Raw genomic sequence first — 25555 nt, 5'->3', positions numbered from 1 at the left:
GCATGGTTTAAGACCACTTAAAACTGTACTCTTTTAACGTTTGTTCTTTACTACAAGAAAAGGAGAAATAGCAATATCAAAAGCCTGTTTTATGATCTTATAACCATACTGTTTTGCCTAGGTTTTTTAAAGAGAGACATTGTTACCAAGTTTTATTGTACGGTTTTGATAGCAACATATTATATGAAATCATCTTCATAAATTTTGTATTAAGGTAGCAGTGCCAGTACCTGAAATTGATTCAAAGTGCTTAAGATACTCAATTACTTTTTAACACTGTTACACAATGGAGTGACTTATATCTTCTATTTCACAAGAATCTGATGATACAACATCATTGTAATTGATTCATTTTCTCAATTAAATAAAGCTACTGTGCTTTTTTTTTTATATGAATGCCACATAGACCATAGAGTTAGATATATTATCTCCTTTCTCTGCCTCAGATATATAGCCTTGTAATGCTATGTTCTGTTCCTCTGTTAATTCCACCAGAAAATTTAATGCCAGGGTCATATTTTTCAAATTCTGAAGTGCCATGTACTCGGCTGTATTTATATTAGGTGTATTTTTCACTGCTAAACTCTTTGTTGTTTACCTTTTTCAAGATCACATTACTGTACAGGTGCAGCAACCATAAAACAGACCCAAACAAAGTCAACCTCCAGTCACTGCCTCTGCGTTTGCACACAGTTCATGAAAAAGTGAAGCCCTGGGTTTTATAGCACATTAAGAGGGGTACTAAGGGTTCTCAATATAAAATGTTAGCTTCGTGAATGCCTCTCTTTATTCTGGGTCTGCCTTCCAAATGCTTAGCTCTGAGAGCAGAGTTCAGAGGGACACAATAACATTGTTAGGGCTGATGTACTGCCTGTAACTCCCAACATATGAGATGCTGTTTATAACTTGTCCAAGTCCGCCTTCCTGCCTACACATTTTGCTCATACTGAGTTTTCTATGTCTAACTAATAATTGTGGACAAAGAACAGAATGATAATTGCTCCAGTCATAGACTTTGGTTTTCAGTCTCTAGAACCAGCAGCATTTTGAAACACCAGTTAGATAAACCTCTTCTCTCTTCTGGGCATAGCTTTTTTTTTTCTGTTCATCAGCTGTTAGATCCAAGATTTTAAGCTACACTAACAGGGGATGCTTCATTCTAACATAAGACAGACCCTTATGTGTCTAAATGAGGAAGAATGACTTCACAACAAGCAGGCCTAAATATCAGTTGGGTCTTATATTTCTTTGAGAGGACCATACAGCTGGTAATTTAAAAAGCTCCTGTAATATGACCTGTGAATCTGGAAAATGAACCTGGAAAGGAAATTACCGATGCAAAAGTTTGCTTACGGGGCCTCAATTATTTAGTCAATGACTCTGGTGATAAAAAAGCAACTTTGGAAGGTTCACATTATGCTTCTCTCTCTGGAGAGTTACTTTTTACACACACGATGGTAGACAGACCTTGCTACCAGCCCTTTTACATTATATTCAGAAGCACAATCAGAAAACTAAAATGAATCCACCTATGGAACTTAGAGAAGATACCAGCTCGAGCTTTCATTTTCTCTTTTACTCTCTGAAATTATGGCTTGCCCTGCAGCTCTTGTCGGAGAGATTTATGTGTGACCTGGGTCAGATCTTCCAATATCAGTTGACAAATTTTCTCTTTACATATTTACTGCTTTTCAAGCTTGTGTTATTTTCTCTTAAATAGAGGGGAAAAAAAAGAAATATAAAATTAAATCATACAGCTGGAATTTTAAAAGGATACGTTTTTATCTGTTGTGCTCCTGGTATCACATTTTAGCTTTTGATGCTGAACTCTATTCTCTTCTTAAATGTCAAATTTTAAGAACTGTAGTTATTTTGCAAGGGCTCTCTTTTCAAATCAGATGTACTAAGCTAGAACTCTGGCTAAATATTAACATAAACAAGTATTATAGCAAACTGAGATTTTATATTCTAAATGAAGAATGATGACCCTTTTTTTTTTTTTTAATAGATGGGGACCTCTGAGATCTGGTTTAATCTACTCATTTTGCTGTTAGGGAAACAGGCTCAGAGGGGAAAAGTGCCCAAGGTCACAGAACCTGGCTTGGAACTGACTGCTGACTCATGAGGCAACTAGTATGGGAGGGGGAATGCATAAGCTTTGGAATCAGAAAGATTCCTGGAATTCCTGTCTGATGCTCATGGCTTCAGAAGCTCCCTCCTTTCACTAGGCTCAGGGCTCTTGTCTAGAAAAGATAAGCTAGAGGGGCCCAAGCATCCATCCCAACCCTGGAGTCTCCCACTCAGGCACAGATGTTTTTCCTACCAGAGGGTGAACTAACACAGACATCCGGTCTGACTGTATCTGGTATTGTGCTGGGTGCTGAAACGGAGTCACATCACCTCCAACCCATCAGAACTTGAGAAAAAAGTGCCCAAATCTCAAAAAGCCCTCAGAGAGAGAGAAAAAAAATCACTTTCACATGACCACAAACTGAATTGTTATTGTTGTTGCTGAGCTGCTGAGTCATGTCTGACTCTTTGTGACCCCATGGACTGTAGCCCATCAGGCTCCTCTGTCCATAGGATTTTCCAGGCAAGAATACTGGAGTGGGTTGCCCATTTCCTTTCCAGGGGATCTTCTTGACCTAGGGATCTGACCCGCGTCTCCTGCATTGCAGGCAGATTCTTTACCTCGGAGCTACCAGGGAAATCCCTTACAAACTGAATACACAATGCTTGGTAACTTAAAATATGCCTAAACAAAGGGCTGTTTTTTTGAGAAGGAACAGGACAAAATTTACCCTGGTTAACTATAAATGGGAATTTTGGCAAACTGATATTTTTAGATTAACTGAATGTATTATGAGACAAAATAAATGAATAAAACATATTATTTCTAACAATATAAAATGAACAAATATGGTTTACTTGTGCTCTATCTCCCCTATTCATCAATCTCTGTCCTTGTTCAAGTTCTAATCATGCCTGTGAATCTATCGGCATAGCTTGTTAGGACAAATAAGTTACATGTGATCCCTGTGTTCTAAGATCCACTCACTGGCATGTTCTCCCTGCCTCACATCCCAAACTTGGGCCAGGGTGCTGCATTCCGGAGTGACCAGTTTTGAAAAGTTCAAAATAGATATCCCTGAATTTGACAAACAGTTGGGGCAGACAGAAAGGCTCTAAGGAGCCTAGAGGAGGGCACAGCTCAGATGGGACCAGGCAGAAAATCATCACAGCCATAAATTAGATCACTTGGCTCTTACTGCGTCCCCAAGCATCAAGGACAATGCATTTCCACACAACATACAACAGCTGGAGCACCAAGGTGCGGCGCAGCTATTATTCACATGCTGGGTCTGCCGGTCAGCGAGTAGGAAGAAAAGGACCTGATGGCCAGCTTGTACTCTTTTATCCCTTGTGTATTTAAAACTGACACAGCTCGTGTCCTCCCCTGCCCAGGGGTACAGGAGCCAGAGTGAATCATTTCCTGGGCAAATAATGAGAATTTCAATATTCAGACCTCAATTCTGTGAGAAAAGCAGGAGCTGAGAATCACAGTTCAACATGACCAATGTGAGTTGCAAAAACTACCTTTTTCCCTCAGAGTACAAGGTCTGGCTGAGGAGTCCATTGAATACTTGCATTTCAAAGAAGATCTGAGATGTTTGCTACATCAAACTGTTTTCTTTGCTACAAAAAAAGGTGTGGTCTTAGTTTAAGAATATCTGTTCTCTCTCTCTGTGGGGGAGGGGGAGGGGAAGGAGGAGGTGTTGCTTTTTCTGAGAAAGGCCTGTTGTCCATTCTACTTTTTATGGTCAAATAAATCTGCTATCAGTTCAGTTCAGTTGATCAGTCGTGTCTGACTCTTTGCGACCCCATGAATTGCAGCACGCCAGGCCTCCCTGTCCATCACCAACTCCCGGAGTTTACCCAAACTCATGTCCATTGAGTTGGTGATGCCATCCAACCACCTCACCGTCTGTCATTCCCTTCTCCTCATGCCCTCAATCTTTCCCAGCATCAGGGTCTTTTCTAAGGAGTCAGCTCTTTGCATCAGGTGGCCAAAGTATTGAGTTTCAGCTTCAACATCATTCCTTCCAATGAACCCCCAGGACTGATCTCCTTCAGAATGGACTGGTTGGGTCTCCTTGCAGTCCAAGGGACTCTCAAGAGTCTTCTCCAACACCACAGTTCAAAAGCATCAATTCTTCTCAGCTGTCTTAATAGTCCAACTCTCACATCCATACATGACTGGAAAAACCATAGCCTTGACTAAATGGATATAGCAAAAGCTATTTTAGTGTGGCAAAATATCTGAAAGGGTTTTTCTAGAGTCACCATTTAGGTTGTACCTCTATTAGGTTAAATCCTCCACATGCCACAGAATCCAGAATGATGTTAGAGGTCACCTAGTCCAATTCCTTGTTTCACGTAGAAATTGGCTTTATAATTTTCCTGACAGAGAGCCATTCTGTCTTTGCTTGAAGACTTCCAGTGCCAGGATTCCAATGATTCCATCTGGGGTAGCTTGAATTGTTAGGACATTTGTTCTAATTCTGAATTCAAATATGTCTTCCTATAAGATACGATCATGGTCTGGAGCTGCAGTGATTAAGTCTAAAGACAGCTCTTCACATATTTCAAAACAGCTGTCATGTCTTAACAATGTTTTCTTTCCTCAACAAACATCCCATTTTCTTCCTGGGGTCATTTGCTATGTTTGGCTGCCCTCTATCCTTCTCCCTTTCATTACTAATGGCATGCGAACAAACATCCCCTTGCCTCTAAGTAACCCATGAGCTTCATGGGAAGACGACTCCAACCCCAGCTTTAGAGGTGGGGCATGTAGCTCAGCCTTAAATTAGTTGGCATTGCCTACATGCCCCGAGTTCAGGGATTAAACTGATTCAATCAAACTGAAACTTACTGCCTCTGGCTGCTTGAGGTGAAAAAGAGACCTGCTCTTCCCTTCAAAACTGAGAAGCAGGTCACCTTAGAAGCTCTATAGTCATTCTTGGTCTGTGAAGGGAGAAGCCTACTAAGATCAGAGCCCAAAGTGAACTACTGGATAAGGTTCTACCTAAAACCAGCAATACTTAGCTTTTCGGTCATGTATTTCAATAAATTTCCCCTGTGATGGAGGCAACTTTGAGTTGGGTTTTCAGTGACCTGAACCAGAAACTTCTGGAAGAATCACCCAGGCATGATTTCACATTTTTCTTTGAAGCTACCTTTCGCTGAATGTGGTGCTGTATAGGTACATTCCTCATAAAGTGCAATGCCTATGCCTGAACACATACCTTGCACTGGCTTAGATCACCTTATTCTGGACACTGTTCTTGGCAGAATCTCATAGAGGCTACAAGGATATTCACATTTTTGACAGCCATATCACATAGTCGGCTCAATGGAGAGAAACAGAGAAATGCCTAAGTTTTGGGCTGGAAAAAAATTACTTCTTTCCTGTATTCTTCTATTTCTTATCTGTTTCACACTGACAGAGTATTTGAGAGTCAAAATGAACAGATGATTAAACCAATCACAGCATCTAGACAAGTCTGATGAAGTTTCTACCTGTGGTCTTTCCCTTGTAACTGATAGAAAATGTATCAGTCTTTCAGTGTCTGAAAGCCACCCAAAAGGTTCTTTAATCCGACACAGCTTCCACTCCATCTGACTCTTGAATCCTTCCATCATTACACCCCTGCTGACTGGGTTTCTGTTTGAATACATACAGTAATGGGGAGTCCACGCATTTTCTGACTGCCCATCCTACCTTCTGTTCCAGCTCTATCCTCCTAACATTGCAAATCCACATCCTTTTTTACAGAGAATCCTCAAATATCTGAAGACAACTATCGAGTCTCTTTGGAAGGCTTTATTCTTCACGTATTGATGCTGGCAGGGTAGAGTGGAAGTATGGACAATGGAAGGTGATGAAATTATTAATTTAAAGCCTAAGTGTGTGAATTGATTCTTAGTTTCTTCTGATTCTAAAACAAGCTATGTCAACATGTAAAAAAGTAAAATTAGACTAAATTATCAATTCATATATGTTTATGAAGATCTTACTCTATGCCAGTCACTTTATGAGACTCTAGGACCCAGATGATGGATAAGATATATGCTTGCTGGTCCACAAAAAACAAAGTGACTTTTTAAGTTCTCTAAAATTTAGCCACAGAGATGAGACTTAAGCACAGGGCGTGCACTCACCTCTATGTGAAACTGAATATTTGTATGAAATATAGTTCGATGGATTCAGGATGCTGTAAATTTCTAAGACAGCTTCCCCATGAGGCCCACAACAAGTCACGTTTTCAGGCATTGCAAGGAAGGTTTTCTTTGTGAGCTAAGACCCCACATATTGCTCCTTAAACAAACAAACAAAAAAACCAAACAAACATGATGTATCTGACAACATGGTTTGGCCTGCTGAGATTCTGAGATAAGCTGTAATTGCAGCCAATATGTGGTTCTTACAGGATTAGGAAAGAAAAGAAAATCTTGAAATACAGTCACATATAACCATGTTAATTAATGAATGCCTTATTGGCTTGACTGTAAATTCAAAACAGATTTAAAGAGAAGTCATAGATTTAGAATGAACTAAAGAAAGCTGACTTCTGTTTCAGAGTTTTGGATCACACCTCTCATATTTTGATATGGGCAAAATAAAGTTTCAATAAATTCTAAGAAAGGATTTAGGAGATGGGGATGAGAAAGGTGGCTGAAGGTGTGGAAAAGAGGAGGAAACTGCTCATACAAGATGAAAGCAGGGACTTCCCTGGTGGCCCAGTGGTTAAGGTAAGATTCTGTGCTTCTAATGCAGTGGACATGGGTTCGATCCCTGGCTGGGGAACTAAGGTCCCGCATGTCATGTAGTGTGGTAAAAAAATAAAAATAAAAAAATGAAAGGAGACCACAGATGTATCTAGCCCAGCAGTTTTCAGTCCTTGTTTGCCAAATATCTCTTAGTTCATTTCAATGTATCTGTGTGTGTATGCACATATGTGTCAGGGAGTGGATGTCCACCTACACTAGGTCTTGTCTTCCCATGATTTTGCCAAGTCATTTTCCAGATGAGGAAACTGAGGTCTCAAAAAAAAAAAAAAAGGTCAAACGACTGATAGGAACAGCCAGGACCAGAACTCAGGTTAGCTCTGCATGAGTCACGGGGCAGAAACCATATACCGACAGTGATTTCCTTCGTCATTTGCTGGGTGTGTCGCTTGCTGTGCCCCGGTCACCTCTGCTCTGAGTCACTGAACATTTCCAGTTGCCTGGCTACCAAGGAGGTACAGGGCTGTCCAGAGAGCAGGGGCTGTAGGGAGACCTTTAGGTGGGAATGTTCTTTTGTTTATTGTATTTTACCAAACTAGTCAAGATCTCCTCGTGCCCAGAATGATGCTCTCTGAAACTGATCTCTAAACAGGAAATAAAACAAGCTCCATTACCATCTTTGGTCTTTTTCTCTTCATCTGAGCTTCCTTCCTCATAAGACTGTCACATTCCCCAGCCTTCCTTACCCTCTCTCCATGTTGGTCACCACCTATAGACCCTGACAGTGTATAGCATAAGAGTCCACACTTGGTTGTAATTGGTTGCCTTAGGTTCCCTCGATACCTCGGCTCGGTGCATAAACAGACAACTGCCTCCTCTCTTAGCTTTTAGCAGTCACTGTGACCCTTTTTTCCACCTGGTGTGTCCTGGGCAATCTCCAGGCTTAAATCGAATCAGCTCTTTGCTCCTTTTAGGCAACTCATTGATTTTTCAATGAACTTAGCTTGTCTGTTTCATTGGCAGTAAAGAGGGTTGGGTTCTGAGCATCACTAACATTTTAGTTGAGGAAGAATTCCTAAGCCCCTTGGCATTAATCCAGAACTGTTAAACATCTGAAAAGTAATCTGTACTCAAACAAAGCTTGGCCAGGTCTGCCCCCCTTTTAACTTGGATGCCAATGAGCCCCTAGCTCCAAATCTACCTAAGTTTTCTATACTGAATGTTGTTAAATAAAACACTGGAGTACAATAAAAGTTGATGTCTTTGCCTGTTGTTGTTGCTGCTGCTACTACTGCTGTTGAGGACCACTTTCCCTCTAAGGGATCCGTAATTACCTAGCAGGTATGGAGCATCCTAGGACAGTAATTTCCATCTCTGAAGACACGCTGGTTGGAGGCAATACCTGAGTGGATGGGCGTGTAAAATAAGGATAGCCATTCTCACTTTCTCCCTGCACCCCAGCCCTCCAGAGCACGGGATAGTCTGATTCTGTTGCCAAATATCTGGTAATCATCAGTGAGTCATTTAACAGTTATGGACCCCCATGTCCTCCTCTATAAAGTAAATGAGTTGGACTAGACCATTGTAAGAATGCCTCACATCCTACAATTCTATGCTACCATTAAGTAGCACCAGTGAAACCAAAGGGGGAAAAAATGACTGGCCTTTCAGACCACAAGTCTCAGAGGGAAAGAAGGCAGTGACGTCACTCATAAAAGCCAGACCGGGCACCAAATTCTCTACTTCAAGCTTCAATTCTATTTCTGGGCTAAACTGGTTATTTAAAAATTGTAGAAGAATAATGGTTCCCAGTTATTGAATTAAAAATTACTATATTCTGCATATAATTCTATATATTAATGACTGATTGTTAATGATAGATTATAACTGAAAAAAGAAAGACTGTAAAGGAAGGCTCTTATGGGATCAGAAAAGTAATTCATTTTAGTCCTACCTGGAGTGAGACATGGTCATATATTTTCAGAGTTACATGGGTAAATCCCTAAAGTACTTTCTGAAAATATAAATAATACTAATATTACCTTGCTCTTGTTTACCAACTTATATTTTTCAAAGAGCTCTCTTAGGTATTAGGTCATTTGATCATGACAACCCCCACAATTCCCCAGCAGTCTAGCCAAGTCAAATTCATGAAGGGTGGCAGAGAACCCCTCAGAGGCATGTGCCAACTGACTTTAGGCTAAATGCTCAGTCCTGTCTGACTCTTTGTGACTCCAGGGGCTACAGACCGCCAGGCTTCTCTGTCTATGGGATTTCCTAGGCAAGAATACTGGAGTGGGTTGCCATGCCCTCTTCTAGGGGATCTTCCTGACCCAGGGATTGAACCTGCATCTCTTGTGTCTCCTGCATTGGCAGGCGGATTCTTTACCACTGGCACCATCTGGGAAGTCCAGACCCTAGGGGTAGAAATCTTAAAATGCAATGATTTCCAGATTTTCCTGGAGTCCAGTGGCTAAGAACACACCTGCTAATGCAAGGGACATGGGTTCGATCCCTCATCCGGGAAGATCCCACATGCCTCAGAGAAACGAAAGCCCGTGCACCATAACTACTGAGCCCACGCTCCAGCGCCCTTGAGCCATAACTACCGAACCTGCGCGCTGCAACTACTGAAGCCTGTGCTCTGTAATAAGAGAAGCCCCTGCAATAAGAAGCCCATGGACCACAACAAAGAGTAGCCCCTAGTCCCTGCAACTAGAGAAAGCGCTCACCCAGCAATGAAGACCCAGCACAACCAACAATTCAAAATAAACGAATAAACATTTTAAAAGTGCAATGATTTCTGACCTCAGATTGGTTCTCAGTCATCTCAAAGGGAGTCATGAAATTCTCAAGCCCAAGTTCATGACCTGGGGTCTGCCACATGTGCTGGCTCCATCCTGATACAGTACCTCTCTCTGTCATTCTTCCCTCCCCTTCTTACTTTCCCTCCTTGTGTTGCTTTAAAAGTCATCTAAGGAAATTCCCAAACTATAAGGGAGATAAAAGTAACAGCAGCAGTAGTGAACTTACTGAGTTGAAGTACTGTAAGGAAACCAAGTATAACATGCTGCTTCAGACCTTTCTCTTAAGGATAGAGAAAATGACTCTCTTGACTAGAATGCCTGGAGTTCTTTTCCATCCTTCTAGCAATGGCACCCCACTCCAGTACTCTTGCCTGGAAAATCCCATGGATGGAGGAGCCTGGTAGGCTACAGTCCATGGGGTTGCTAAAAGTCGGACACGACTGAGTGACTTCCCTTTCACTTTTCACTTTCATGCATTGGAGAAGGAAATGGCAACCCATTCTAGTGTTCTTGCCTGGAGAATCCCAGGGACGGGGGAGCCTGGTAGGCTGCCGTCTATAGGGTTGCACAGAGTCGGACATGACTGAAGCGACTTAGCAGCAGCAGCAGCCTTAGAGCCTCAGCTCAAGCATCATCTACCCTGTGAAACCATGGCTTCCTCAAGTGAGCTGACCTCTGACTTGTTAGGCCAGAGCATACCATCTCCTGTAGGGTTCCTTTTATATCAACTGCTATTTATTTATGTTTTTTTCTGCCCACTGCATTAGATGCTTTGATAGCAGGGACAACATGTTTCATTTCTCTACTCCCAGTGCTTAGCACAGTGCCTGGACAGAGTAGATGCTCAGTGACAAATACGTGTTCAAGTAAACTGAAATGTATGTCATAAAATAGTTTAGAAGGTGCTATAGAAACAAACCAACATTGGGTTAGTGCTTTAAAAAAAGACAAAGACAGGAATCACTAACCTAGCTGAGGTATTAACAAGTACTTTATCTTGAAAGTTTCACATTTCTAAGCTACCCACATTTGGGGGATGATTTCTCTTCCATTTCTGCTCTACCTTAAAGGTATACTGGGAATCCACATCCCGTCTTCAGCATAGGCTAAGCAAATAAAATTATGAAATATCTTTATAAGTATGAAATAGGCATTGGGAGAAAAATTTGACAGAGGCAATTTAAAAATTCCTGGGAAGAAGCAAATGTGCATCAGCAAACATCTTCGTATCACTTAAATTTCACCTCTGCATTTTATGGAACATAAAATCTGATTTTATGGCTTCAAATGTCAGTATATTTTAAATGTCTATATCCTAAATAGTGAGGGTGAAAATAAACAATGAATTAAAACATGTAAGCTAGAAATCTGTTTGAAAAAATAAAACTGCACACATATCACTCTTTTGGACTCTTGCCAATTAAAGGTTGTAATTTGAAGTTGGGGTAATTACCCACTGCTACTTCTCTCTTTGACTAGAGATCTCACAGAAAAAACTGGATACTTACAATTTACTAAAATCCTTTACGTTCAAATTCAAAAAGTTCATGCAACAAAGGATAGATTCTGAACACCTCTTTTCAAAAAAGGCAAGCTTTTTAGGTTTAATTTTGCAATACAAGGTTGGTCTAGATGTTATCAGTACATTAATACATATATAAGATAGTGATAGTGATAGTGTGCTATCACTAACAATATAAGACAACACGAAATTATCAAAGCTAGGATCAGTAGTAATATACTCAAAGAAATTTAAAACGAATAAAAGTAGGAGTAAAAACTCTTGTATTTTGACATTAACTTTTGGAAAACATTCACTATTTTAAAATAGTTTTAAGAACATATATTTTTACTTTATTATGAGAAAAATACTCTATTCAGAACACAATTTATTACTACAAAATAAACATATGTTTAAAAGTCCGTCAATTGAAAAAAAAAAAACTCACACATATTAAAATAGCAGGTTTCCAAGCCAAGTTAAAATATTTTCTACTTGACAAGCTGCTTACATTTAAATGAAAACAGGGCAACTGTGGTCAATAATATGGATTGCGTATAATAAAAAGGACCTTAGATCACGTTAATACAAGGATCAGAAAGCAGTAACTTCCATTAAAACCACCCAATTACTTAGCAAACTTTCAGATACAGCAAATAAATTAATCTGTTTTAAGTGAAAGTGCTCAGATAAGTAGCTTTCTGACCTATGAGTAAGTCTCACTAGCAGCAGTCACAGAAAAGCCAGAACCTGCTGAAGCAAGGCAGAGTCCCCCAATCAAACAAATGGTATTAGTAATCAAAAAGCATTTGCAAAACATATTTCCTTGATCAGCAGCAGGGGGTTCTAAGCACATGCCCCCTATAGCTTCCTTCATACTTTGATATACAGTGTTCAAGGGGTGAACACACCTTCCTGTAACCCATGAACAAGTGGGGTGTTTTGCTTTCTAAGAACAGGATATTTTCATTTCTACTATCTTGTGAAAAAGGCCAGTCATTATACTATTAAGAATACATATCTTTCACTTATGTTATATGTATTAAGAATACATATCTTATCCACTTATGTTTAACTTGTATTGGGATTTAAGAATGCCTCTTTATTGAGACAAGTAATATGTCATCATTTTGTTCAGCTAACAGGCCTGACAGACCCTGTCTCCTTGAGTTAAGAACAGTAGATCTCTACTTTGTACATTGGTAGCAAAAGGTGGCAGAATAAATGAGAATCGCCACTTGTAAAGATTTTTAATCCCAAAGATGCAGACATTCCTTCTACCTTGGCCTTAATTATTCTATTTGGCCAAATGATGGTATTTTTTTTTCAATAAAAGTGATCTCTACATATTGCAATATTTTATTTGAATGCCATTCTTATGTATTTTAACAAATAACATCACCATGTACTATATCTCATGTTTTTGATCCTTTTTACTACTTATCATCTTCTTTATTTGAAACAGATTTTTAACAGATAATCTTGATCGTTACAACAATATCTTGCTTGAATTTTATTCAAATAATTCTTAAAAAACAGCTTAAAAAGCCGTTTGGAATAACATCAAGCTTGCCATCAATCAAACGAAAAAATTCCGCTGGCGGTTGTATAAACATCAGATCAAGTCTGATGTCTTCAAGGATTTCAGAGTGAACCATAAAAAACTCCATTAACTTCTGACAAAGAATGCAAATTAATCACAACATGGGGTGAAATGAAATTAAAGGCTCTTTTCTAATCAATGACAAGGCAGGATGAAATATTTGTTACTCTCTCTGCACTCAGGCTGCCTAGGATGTTTGCACTTCCCTTGAAAAGCCCCAAATGTAAGGTGTGAGTACAGATTCACCCACAGTCGATGTTCAGCCCTCCCCGCCACCCCCAGAGCTATCTGCTTACAAGTCGTAGAGATTCACAAAACACACTAATCATCTGAATCTCAGGTGCATCCAATTTGTTATTCACACTCTCCCATGCCAGTGAAAAGCCTGGCGCAGACAGATGCACCAGGAACCCTAAATGACAGTTTTGGCCTCCGGAAGTACGATCACTACAGCAAAATCTAGTACAGCCTCCAGGTGAAATGTCTGGAGCTCCATATGGAGCAGGGAAAATTAACAACAAGATGAAAATCACTGCAGCAGCGGGGAGTCGGAATTTTTGAAAAAAAAATGAAATTTAAAGATGAAGAAAGAGAAGTAATAAATTAATGGGGTGTGAAAACATTCAAAGCTTTACAATACCAGGGGCACTATTTGCTCAGATTTTTTTTCCCTTTTTTAACTTCAGGTCATTTTGATGTAATTTATTAACCAAGATCAGGAAATGTAGCCAAAAGAAGAACATTTTTATACATGCAAAAGTACCTTAAATACATGTGTATCCATATTATCTTCACTTTCCTGTGGCATCTTGCTTACCAAATTTTCAAATGTCAGAGCCGACATAACCCTTGAGAAGTCTCCTTAATGGATTTACTATTGCCCTAATGCAGGGCACTGGCTGTAAAGTTTGAATGAAGGACAACAATTTTTAGCAGGCAGTCTCTTTTGTTTCCCCTAAATTACGGTGTCATTAAACCAACCATTGCCCACCATTGTGTTGTTTAAGTCAACTGGATTTGGATGTACACGATTAACTACACACAGCTCCCACCCATGTCTGGACATGCACATTGTTCCCAAAGAGTATTACAGCTAAACTGTTCAAGAAATTGAGATACTATCTCTTTACCAGATGTTTAAAACCATGATTTTTCATTATGCTATTTCAGAATATGCTTCACAGGCACCCAGAGTTTAATGGCACTGGGGTCAGTGAGAGCTCCAAGGCCTGCAGATCCCCCGTCACCCTGCTAAACACATGGTGAGAAAAGCAGGGAGGCTCCAGGGGAATGGTTTTGCCATCATCTTCCATGGGACAACTCTTCTCATCTACACAGAAGGTCTGCCAAGGGCAGAGAAGGTGAGCGAGGAGAAGGGCTTGGTGGGGCTGAGAGGGAGGAAGGGCAGTGGTTTCAACAGCCAACCAAAATCAGAGTTCACAGATCCAGTCATTTAGTTTAGTCACCTGCAAGTCTCAGCTCTCACTGTACCAACTCATCCCCAAGGCAAGACGCCTTGGAGACTTGGAGACTCAGTCTGCTCACCTGGAGGCTGGAAATAATAGTTCCTGCAGGTGGGATGTATAGCCTGAGTCACATAACAGCGAGCGCTCTGGAGCTCAATGTCAGAAAGGTGGTAGGTAGTTCCGACGTCATTGTTCACCCTACTATGAACTGTAGTAATAAGGCTGGGTAATTATAATGACTCCTAGCCTTTTTTTCCATAGAGCCTTAAACTGCATGCCAATTAGGCTACACAACTTTAAGGCCTAAAGGAAACTAAAATAGATAGTGCTTTCAAATAACAAATAAAAACCAACCCCCCAAACGATAATGTTTCCTGGAGAATGATTATTTCAACGGAAATCCAGCCCTTTAACCTTTATGTGGTTCCCAGGCCACTGACTCTCCCGGCTATCTTCCCAGTACCCCTCCCGCATCTGCATCCCCACCGGGTACACTCCGTGTCACCGGCAGGAGGAGTCGCTGCTAACGATGCTGTCAGCGGCGCTGACGCTGGGCTGGGGGAAGGATGAGTCTGGAAGCTGGCCTCTCCTCCCCTCCTTCCCTTCTGCTCATTTTACGCTCTGCTCCAGCTGCAGCTGGCAGGCTGAGTACACATCTTCTTGCAACCTTCGGTTGACGATCATAAGTTCTCTTTTGGGCTACAGTCCCACATCAGGGCCAGCAGGGTGGCCCTTTGTACTTTCCCAGGTGGTTTTATATCCATAATCTCATCTGCTCTGCATGCTTCTAATCAGACAGGCTCATTGTAGAGATGAGGAAACAGGCCTCCAAGAGTTACAAAGCAAGAATTAAGGCCTGCGGTGACTGAAGCTTATGGTAGAGCTGGGTTCATTTTTTTTTTTTTTTTTAAGATTTATTTCTTTTACTTTTATTTTTTTTGGCTACTCTGGGTCTTTGTTGCTGTGAGTGGGCTTTCTCTAGTTGCAGAGAGTGGGGGCTACTCTTTGTTGTGGTGCACAGGCTTCTCATCACGGTGGCTTCTTTGGTTTTGGAGCATGGGCTCTAGGCACATTCAGTAGCCACACAGAGGACTCAGTAGTTGAGGCTCTTGGGTTCTGGCTCAGTAGTTTTCGCGCAGGGGCTAAGTTGCTCTATGGTATGTACAATCTTCCCAGGGAAGGGGTCTAACCTGTGTCCTCTGCATTGGCAGATGGATTCTTAATGACTACACCACCAGGGAAATTCCAGAGCTGGGTTCTAACCCTAATCTTTTGGCTCCTGGTCTAGAGCTCTTTCAAAGAGGCCAGTCTCCTTAGCTTCCCACTAGTGGGGAGAGCTGAGATCTGGTGTCCTGATTTGACTCGGTACCATCCCTGGGGACAGAAGGGATGCAAAACTTTGAGACCTTAAGGATATGTGAAAATCTCTCCTGTGTTCAAGGAGCAGACTAGTGGGTAATAATTGAGACGAGGTAGTCCTTAAGCCTCGGAGAAGGCAATGGCACCCCACTCTAGTACTCTTGCCTGGAAAATACCATGGACGGAGGAGCCTGGTGGGCTGCAGTCCATGGGGTCGCTAAGAGTTGGACATGACCGAGCAACTTCACTTTCACTTTTCACTTTCCTGCATTGGAGAAGGAAATGGCAACCCACTCCAGTGTTCTTGCCTGGAGAATCCCCGGGACGGGGGAGCCTGGTGGGCTGCCTTCTATGGGGTCGCACAGAGTCGGACATGACTGAAGTGACTCAGCAGCAGCAGCAGCAGTCCTTAAGCCTGGTAAATCAAGATTTGACTCTAAGGCTGCTCTGTAAACTAGTGAGTCTCCTATCACTAGACGTGTTCAACTGTTTGCTTTTCAGAGATACTATGGAGAGGTCTGATTCAATGTTGTCTGAGATCCCTTTCCAATCTTGAGAGTTTGCGATTCACTCCTGCCCATTATACTCGGGATTCAATGGCCCCAAACCAGCTACGGTACAACAGTGAGCAAATCAGCTATCCTGTCTGCCCAATGTGTGAGGGGAGGCTACCTCACAGAGTGGCTCGGGGTTCAAATGAGATAATACGGGCCTAACAGAAGGTATTATTTCATAATCCAGTCCCTGCGATACTATAAAAATGTTTATTTTTCTTCATGTGTTTTATCTGAAGGCAAAAGGTCAGGGTAGAAGAGGAATTTATAAAGTATCCTTTCCCAATCCTCAGTATACAGTACAAAGCCTGTAAAACAAATGCCAAGTCCATCAAAAGGCATTACTGATGCCAACAATGAAGGGCACAAACTTCTGGTTGTCAGACCTGAGAAACAGACCTGATGGCATTGAAAGCTACTTCTATTACTTCAAAGCCCCAGTTTGGTGACAATACTCTATCATGACCCAAGGAACACAGTTTTCCCCTCACTCTGGCATAATAGTGATTGCTAACTAGGGAGTGCAGCACATTTGAGTTTTCCACTTCCACTTGACTGATCCAGTAAACATACACTTAACACATTCAATACTGGGAAAGGAGACAGCTTCTTCCCAAATTCGACCAATCTTCCAAAGCTTCATTTGTCAAATGCAAAGGCAATCGTTTCTTAAGACTTCTCACTTATCCAAATTTCACTGATTAAATACTCTAGGCATTAGGAATCTCAAGAATACAGCTATATTCTCAAACTTTGGTATTTTTTTCTACGTGGCTTACAAGCTTTCTACTAAGACTTGTTTGAGAGGTTAAGTTGTATAGCGCCTCTTCATTTACAAAATGAGGGGACTGCATAAATTGGCCAAACAGTGAATTGTTTAAAAATTACTGACAGAATAAGAGGCTTACCAAGATAAATATTCTAATGAGCTATAAATCCTGAAAATGTGATTTTAATTTGATGGGCTACCTAGAGCTAAGCAGCAAGGCTGTATACACTAAAATGTCACTAAATTCGAGCATGCATGCCAAGTGATTACATTTCAGAGCTTCTCTTTAAGGAAAAGATTATGTTTAAACAAATAATCCTACACATTTGAAAAGTGAGACTGACATTCTTGAACCTAACAACTTGGACAATTTCTCCTCTATTTATCTGATGGCTTTAACTGTAAAAGAAAAAGGATACAGAAGAGACATTTCAGTGTGTGAAGGGGCTTTAAATGTTCACATGGGTATCAGGAGAATTTGTTTAAAACTGCTTATAAAGATGGGAGAGAGAATGAGCCCCATCCTATTATTCAATAACCATGTTTGTGATGCATCTGCATAATCTAACCATGCATAAATTAGTATCTGTAATACAACACTTATTTGCATAATAATAGCAAGTTAATAGATGCTTAAAGAGCAGAGACCAACACCACCTTTAAATCAGACATGCCTCCAGGCACTTTGGCCTGTACAGACCAAGATGCCAGAAAAACAGTGAGCATCAACCAGAGGAAAACAGTCAAACGATTCATTTTTCATCCCTCTAGACATTTCACTTCTTTCTCCCCACACATTGGGGAACCATTTTCAAACCACAGAATAGCTTAACATTTTAAGTGCTAACACCCTTCTACAATAAAAATCAAAAATTACCACAGAGATTATCGTCAGCAATGGTAACATAATGGATAGTTTATTTTCTTAGAAATGTAAATAGAAAGGACAAATTTAAAAAACCCCAAAACCGCTCAAGATCATATCAATGTAAAAGTGGGGGTCCACCTATTTGCTTAGCAAAAATAATGATCTAGATTAGATACTTTCACCCTTCATCTCCATCCTTTACTTCAAATAACTAACTGAATCCAAAAACTCAAACACTGTATCAAGAAAAGGCTGTGCCTCTCTTCCAACCTCTGTATGAACACATGGGGCTGGGCTGGGATGTGGAAAACATCACCAGTGTCACACAAAGGAAGAGCGTGACGATGGCTTCCAACCTTTAACAAAGAGGGAAAAAAACCTGGAGTTTAAAAAAAATCAAAAATCAATAGAGACTTCTAAATGACTCCTTTAAGATTTCACTTTTCAATTTAACAGGACAGATTTATTTGTATGTGGCTCAAATGTTCACAATTGCTCCCTGTACCTTCATACATAGGAATGAATGTCACAGTGGCAAACGGCAGTAATGAACAATCTTACCTGAGGATATGGAAACCTCCCAAGAGCAAGCTGGGAAAGGAAATAATATTTGTCTAGTTATAGATTTGCATGCAGGGCAGATCTCCTTAAGACAGACAAGTACTAAATTTCAGAACTGTATTCAGCAAATATAAAAAGCTCACACCCTCAAACGCACAAACTAAATTATTGTTGTAATTACATTGAGAGTTGTATTTAGAATGAACATTTACATTGGACAACGTTTTATTCCCTGATAAAATATTCTAATTTTAACAACTAAACACTATCGTTATGTCATTTCTCTTAGGAATATTCTCAGCTGTACGGGCATTATTCACATTTACAAGTGTACAACAGCTTCTTTTAGACAGAGATGTAAAATCATAGGAGACTGTTGTTTTTTTCTCTTGTAAGAATGGGAACATTTAATTGATCCAAGCTAACTATTCTGTAGAATTTTCAGTTATAAGAATTATAAAAAGAGTTGTAGGAAATGGGGGATGGGCCATATGAAACAGGAAATTTTGCCACTATTTTCATTTTTTTCCCCATCCATTCACAGTTAAAAGGAAAGAGCTATTACTAGTGGGAAAATGGCATTTCAAGATCGTGGGGCTGGAACAATAGGTCTGAAATTTGGAAAATGAATCCTTAGAGCTTCCAATTTTGCTTGATTTGTAAACTGCTATGTGTTTCTACACCACTCACTTAACTTTGGTCTTTGAATTCTCACCTGTGGAAACAAAATGATTCAACCAGGAACAGGATTAACACACAGTGATAAGATCAAATTTACCAAACACACTATAAGACTATAGTATAAGACTATACTATTTTATTTAAAGAAAATAGTGGCTAAATTTTGCAACTTCATAATGTGGCCCATCTTCAAGCTCAAAATCCTTTAAATGTATTTGTAACTATTTAAGAGTAGAATTGCTACAACAGGGAACTTTGAAGCTGGAATGGATCCAAGAAACATCAATCCATTTTCCAGACTAGAACTGAAGACATTTCAATGTGGTTAATAAGTGTGGGGATTGACCCCAAGATTTGCAACTGAATCCAGGATTCTTTCCAACGTATTATACTACCTTTCTATATCTTGAGAAGTTGCATATTTATTTCAAAGACACTGGCACTGCTCAAACATTTCTGAACACCTCTTTAGAAACTATGTTTAGAATCATTTCAAGTAACAGGAGAATAACTTCATTTTATTAGAACTGCATCTTACCCTGAACTTAAAATTATACCCCTCTGCTTTTTGATCATGTAAATTATTTGTTGGCTAAAGTTTGAATGGCCTTAGTCAACAAAACCCAAAGCCAACCTCAAAGAATAAATATTTTGTTTCTTAATAAGGATAGACATGAAGGTGCTGAGGTTAATTTTTAAAGTTCTAAAACCAGTGCATGCTTAAGCAACGTAATAGGAATAAACCTATTGACCTATATGACAAATAAAAGCAATAAACCTATATGACCACAAAAGGTAACTACTTGGAAAGGGTCAACACTCATTTGGATGTATATATATATATATGTTTTGGAATACTTGGTAAGTTTTGTTACCTTGCATTCATTTCTTATATATTCAAAGTTCTCAGATTTTCAAGATATAAAGTTACACTATCATTGTTTCATCTGGTGGATGTCGTTAATCCATTCAAGTATAAAGTGAGGGAAAAAGAGTGTGAATGTTAAACTCCTTTTCACAGTTTTGCACGATTATGTCTGTCTATATCCTGCTGTTAGTTAGGAAGGGAAGCGACTCAGCTCTCCACTGCCTCCACTGTACCCCCCACCCAACACTGACCATCCATTTGACTTACGTTTTGAAATACAGTGTGTTTCTGGCCAATGAGAATGTGTACATTGATTCAGGAGGAGCCACTCTGGTCTTCTGTGGCAGAAATGGGTGGGCTAGGCATTTGCCCCATTCTGTACTGAACTGACAGGCAGTGACAGCTCACCAAAGGCTGTCACCTATCACCACACCCATTTGCAGATTATGAGCTTTGCACACTCTTTCATTTGGACTTAAAAAAGTAGCAAGAGGAGGGTCTCTCATCTACAAAAGCTGACAGCTTAACAACTACTAGAAAACATTTAGAACATTCGATCTGAAGTCCTTCCACAGGTGCTGCACCATTCACCCTGGTAGATGCTGAACATGTTATTAGGGCCTACAGAAGACTTCTGTCCACCTGGCTTACCAGCAGAAGAAACTTGTCCACCATACATACAGCTAAGGTCTAGACTAGCTGACCAGACTAGCCGGTCAACACTGGCCATTGGTTCTTACAGCTAAAAGAACTAAGCAATGATAAATGGAAGGCTTTTAAAAAATGGGATAAGATGAAAAATGTGAACTTTTCCCACTTCAACACAAAACCTCAAATTCTCAAGACATCACTGTCCTATGGAGAGGTGAGACTATAGCTGACTTGGACACGTACACGCATCAACTTGGCTCCCTTCTCATTAAAAGGTAATTAGGCTGGCTGATGTCATTGATTTACTCTGTCAGAGACCTCCATGCAAGAGAACAGAGAGAAAATTCAGCTGGGAGCCTCTGTACCAGCCTGCTTGGGAACAGGTGGCAGTGCTTGAATAAGCAAACTCATCATCCTTGGGACTGGCTCTACTTGTGTGTACTTTCCTGATAATCCTGTGGAAGCTCAGTCTTACTTGTCAACTGCATTCCTGGGACGACTGTTTCTAAGGCATCTTGCAGATCGGAGGGCAGAGAATGGTTCCTAGTTCTTGACCAGAGATGTACAACAATCATTTCCTCTTTCACAGTGCTGCCACTGGGTTGTTCCAGCGGCAAGCCAAGGATTCCAGTTCTGTGTCAGTGAAAACTGGCAGCGGCGCTGTAAAGGTGGCACCAAAAGCGGTCATTCTAAGACTCTGGGAGAGGGAGCTGCCTTCCACGTAAGTCTGTCCTTTTAGGTTTAATGCAGCTGCAATGTTTATGTTCTGTACTATTTGTCTTATGACAAAACAGAAGGAAATATACAGCCAGGCCCTAGAATCTTTTTATCAAGTTCAATTAGGAGAAGGTAAAAAGGAAACGGGCTCTCAGCAGATAAGGTTGAGGCTGTCAAAACTCAAATAAACACTGAAACCTTATGGGAAAGAGGGAGCAAATATGCTATGAGTGACTATTTCAGAGACAGACAGACCTGGGGCCATTCTGTATCTTTTACCCCTACTGGTCTATTAATCTACTTGCATTTCCCCAGCTTTTATTGTCAAGGTATTATAAATTAGGAAACTTACAAAAGAGGGTATGTAATCTTCTCTGAAATGGCCTGCAGATATGTCACTGTACTAAATGTGTTTCAGATTTAATGAAGCTTTAATGTCCTTTTTAATTTTGCCTGTTTCTGTATCACCAGGGGTCGGGCAAGGCAATCAGCACTCAAGAGGGTGGTTTGGTTTAAAACTAGGAAAAAACTCATTTGCTTATGAGTTGCACTGTATTTTCTTAATTAAATTTACTGAGTAAAATGGTTTAAGTTCAGCCAACCAATGACCTTTGTATGTAGATTTAGATTTATAAATAGGTTAACAGTTAAAGAAGAAGAAAAAAAGAATCACAACAAAGCAAACAGATTAGGGCTAAGCCAATAGAAGTCTTTGCTCTCTTTTATCATCTTTACAAAAGAAGCATTTAAATTTAGGCAGCTTAAGTCCAGGTAAAAAAAAAAGTATATTGAAAAATGTGGATCCATGTACGTGCCAGCAATTCATCAGATGACTCTAACATCCTTTTCATTCCCAGGAGGGGAACAGCTCATATTGTAAAAGATTTGGAAAAGCTTTATTTATTTTGGAGGAGTGGAGGCAGAGATGGGGGAGGGACAGGATTCTATGTAACATTAAATAAAAAAGTGCATTTTAATTCCAAATACTTAAGATTCAGTAAACTGCTAAACACTCTGAAAACATTTACCAGTTAGGAATACACTTAAATAACAGTAAACTACTAACATTTCACTGTAAAAACTAGGACTGTTCCTTAGCGTCATCTTACTGACCTTTTAATTTGTCCATAATCTATGAAATACTACTGAGTTAGCAATATTTGGATAAGTTGGATTTTATGATTTAGATAATCAATATATGTGTGGGTGTGATTATAACAATTGCCAGATACATAACAACTGCATGATAGAAACTTTTTCATTGCAACAAAAAGTCAGGGCAGAAGATATTTATTTACAAAGCAACAACAATGGCTTCTGTTAACAGTAAAGATCACTACTGTCATGAAGTCATAAAGGGTAAAGAGAAAACATACACTGTAGCCAGAAAGCCAGTGTAGGACATAAACTTAGGATATGTTTTTGGTGACCAACCTTCCAACTTAGAATATCAACAGTGGGGGAGTTGTTTTAAATTTACAGTTATGTTAAAGAGCATTGGAGTTTTATAAAATCTTAATTTAGACATATTCTATGTTTCTCAACAAAACTGCAAATTGAAAATAAGCATTTTCAACATGGTGATGTAGCTGAAGGAGGACTTTATAGTCTGAAATGTTCTAAAATTTGTGAATTACCTGTGCCCATCTTACATAGTTAAATTTCCACAGAAGGATTTTGCCTTTAGACCATACACTGCAGTTAAACCCTCATTTTACAGGATCGCAGCAGCACTTTGGAACATTCAGACACAGGGAAACTTAAAAAAAAAAAATCAGACTTAACTATTGGATTACATAAAATTCCCTAGGTGAGATTTCATCCGAAGACCAATTTACACAGTCCTAGAGAGAGAGTTTAAATCATCTGAAACTCTGCTGGCAAAGGACCATAATAAATATTAAATACCTCAAAACCTACCCTAAGATTTTACTTTTTTTACTTTTCTTCCCATGTATCAATTTCGCTGTCCTCTTACTAAATGGTTTAAAAAGAATCCGAAGGATATAACAGCAATTTACCAGTGCTAAAGTGCTTGGGAGGTTAAAGTGACAACAAAGAACACGGTAACACAAAGCGTCTTGAAGCAGGGTTTCAATTAAATGTGGAGGATTTACTAATACAGTATACCAAAAAAAAAAAGAGTTACAAATTAATTTAATCTTCTGCCTATAGTTTGCAGCTGCACTCCAAAGTGTCTAGGGCTTAAGAACAAAGCCTTGAAGGGCCTCGGAGTGAGGAAAGCTTCAATTTTTAATGTATAACGCCATTAGCTGATAACTTGTGGAATCTGAAACCCCTGCGGAGGGGCATAAGTGCGAGTAACAGAGACTGATGAAGTGACATATTTGTTCATGTCTAAAACTATGAGGAAGAGGGTTATTACTAACACTATCAGGCCCAACAGAAATATGCCCTAATAACCTTTGGGACCCTCCACGTTATCAGTTCTCACTACATCAAATATATTAAAATCAAAACCTAATTCCCTTTAATTAAAGACAATTAGTTTGTTTTACTATTACTGTTTTAACTTATATGACATTATAATACATTGTAAATTAAAGATGGAATAACAAATGGAATGAAAGCATCGAACTGTGAACACTTTTCCTCCCATGTTTGGTGAAATGGGCTTGTAACTGGTGTCTATTTCAGGAAATTTAAGAACAACCATCACTAAACATTGAAAAGTGGGGTAGAAACATTTCACCCTAAAAAGAACACAGTGGGACCACGCATATGTTTTCCCTATTCAATGTATACTTTTCACATAATGCTTTCCTATCATTCCAAGGATTTCTTTAACACAAACAGAATCATGGCTCAATGGAGGCATAGGAAGCTTAATTAATTTGCCCAAGGTCATACTGGAGGTTGGTGGCAAAGCTTGTTAAATTACTGGTAACTCTGGACTCTACAGATGTTTTGGCAATGGCAAAGGCCCCTGGTTGGCAAAGGCCCCATGAGACTCCCAGTGCAGTGGGTGAGCCACAGCAAATAACTCCTGACGCCTGTTCAAAAAGTGCCAAGTGCTCTGGAGGGCTCACAAATAACGTTTCCTTTGTGTAGAAAGAGCCTAACGGTGAGGTTCCCATCAGGGGTGCTTCTTAACATGTCCCAATATTTTAAAAGGAATGACTTATCCTCACCAGAGCCCACTGATAAAAAGTAAATTTGTTTTAACTTAAGGATCCCAAACACAGCAGCACAAAGAAATAAATCAAACGTTTATCCATCATTCAGAAGGTCCTCTTGCATTCTATTCCACTGATTACTAGTAATAATGGAGAAAAGATAGCATTACAAATAAATGTTTCTAATTCAGTGGGTTTTTTTCTTTTTAAATTAGAAACGGGTTTATAACAGTGGACACTTAAATGGGGCCAGGGCAACGGTAATTCACAAGTACAATATCCTAATGCTGTTCCTTTAATTGCTTTATTTGTTTTACTGTAAAAAATGATTGCTTGCTGTAGTCTAACCATGAATGCTGAAAAGCATGATACATTGAGGTCTCAACCTGGGCAAACTGTACCTAAACTTACACTTTATTGCAGCTTAGTTCACAATCTTCACCTAATATAGGGTTATATCCCAGTGCAGCAGGAGGATAAATCATCCTGGAATATTACTCTGGCAAAGTTTAGCTGTGACTGGAGCATATGTGCTTTCGAGCCACTGAAGCAAAGGCCCATAAAATACACTAATTACTGGAAGTTATGGTCACTGAGTGATTGATAGCGCTCTGCAAGGCAACTTCCTCATTTTCAGCTCTTCTGACGGGGCTCATCCGCCACATAGCAATTATTAATTCATGACCCACCCCTCAGGCACTAGTACCTTTACCTCTAATTCTCCTGCTACCAAACAACTGCTGCAGCTGGACACTGTCTTTCTTCATTCTGATGGCTGGGTAAGGATGATAAAAAGTAGATTTCATGCTAAACGCTATTGTTTTGAATCTTTAAATGGTCGTTGGTCTTTCTAACCTTGCTGTCCTAAAACACATGATTCTCCTCCTTCTCCCATAATGCTATTTTACTTGTGTCATTTTCTTCCCTTTTCCCTTATAAAAAGGGTTTTGTGTGTCTATGCATTATATGTATATATGACCACGTGTGTGATATACACACACATATATAAACACACATACAATCTATCTGTCTATACTATACTATAGTAGACCAAAAACTCTGCCTGACTAATTTTTTAGTTGAACACTGTGGTTTAAATGCAATATATAACTTCAACTAGGCCATAGTAAATACGAGCCAGCAAATTGATTTAAAATAAAAGGCACTCCCCCAACGCTCCATTTAAAAAGACCCACTTTAAAGCTTTGAAGACATTCTAATTGT

General features: G+C 39.7%; 1 protein-coding gene across 3 annotated transcripts in view; it reads right to left on the bottom strand.

Annotated features, from left to right (window-relative positions):
• The window catches only part of MAP2K5 (mitogen-activated protein kinase kinase 5), a 262225-nt gene that overhangs the window by 71009 nt on the left and 165661 nt on the right, over positions 1–25555 (bottom strand). For 2 of the 3 annotated variants that reach the window (XM_052646192.1, XM_052646195.1), the window contains one exon: positions 18278–18307. The exons of the other annotated variant lie outside the window; for it this stretch is intronic. In XM_052646192.1, the coding sequence (XP_052502152.1) occupies positions 18278–18307 (30 nt within the window). The remainder of the gene's footprint in view (positions 1–18277; positions 18308–25555) is intronic. 3 annotated transcript variants of the gene reach the window in all.

Source organism: Budorcas taxicolor, chromosome 10 (assembly GCF_023091745.1).
Source record: "Budorcas taxicolor isolate Tak-1 chromosome 10, Takin1.1, whole genome shotgun sequence".
In the NCBI taxonomy this organism is placed as follows: domain Eukaryota; kingdom Metazoa; phylum Chordata; class Mammalia; order Artiodactyla; family Bovidae; genus Budorcas; species Budorcas taxicolor.
This window is presented reverse-complemented; position numbering and strand designations above follow the sequence as displayed.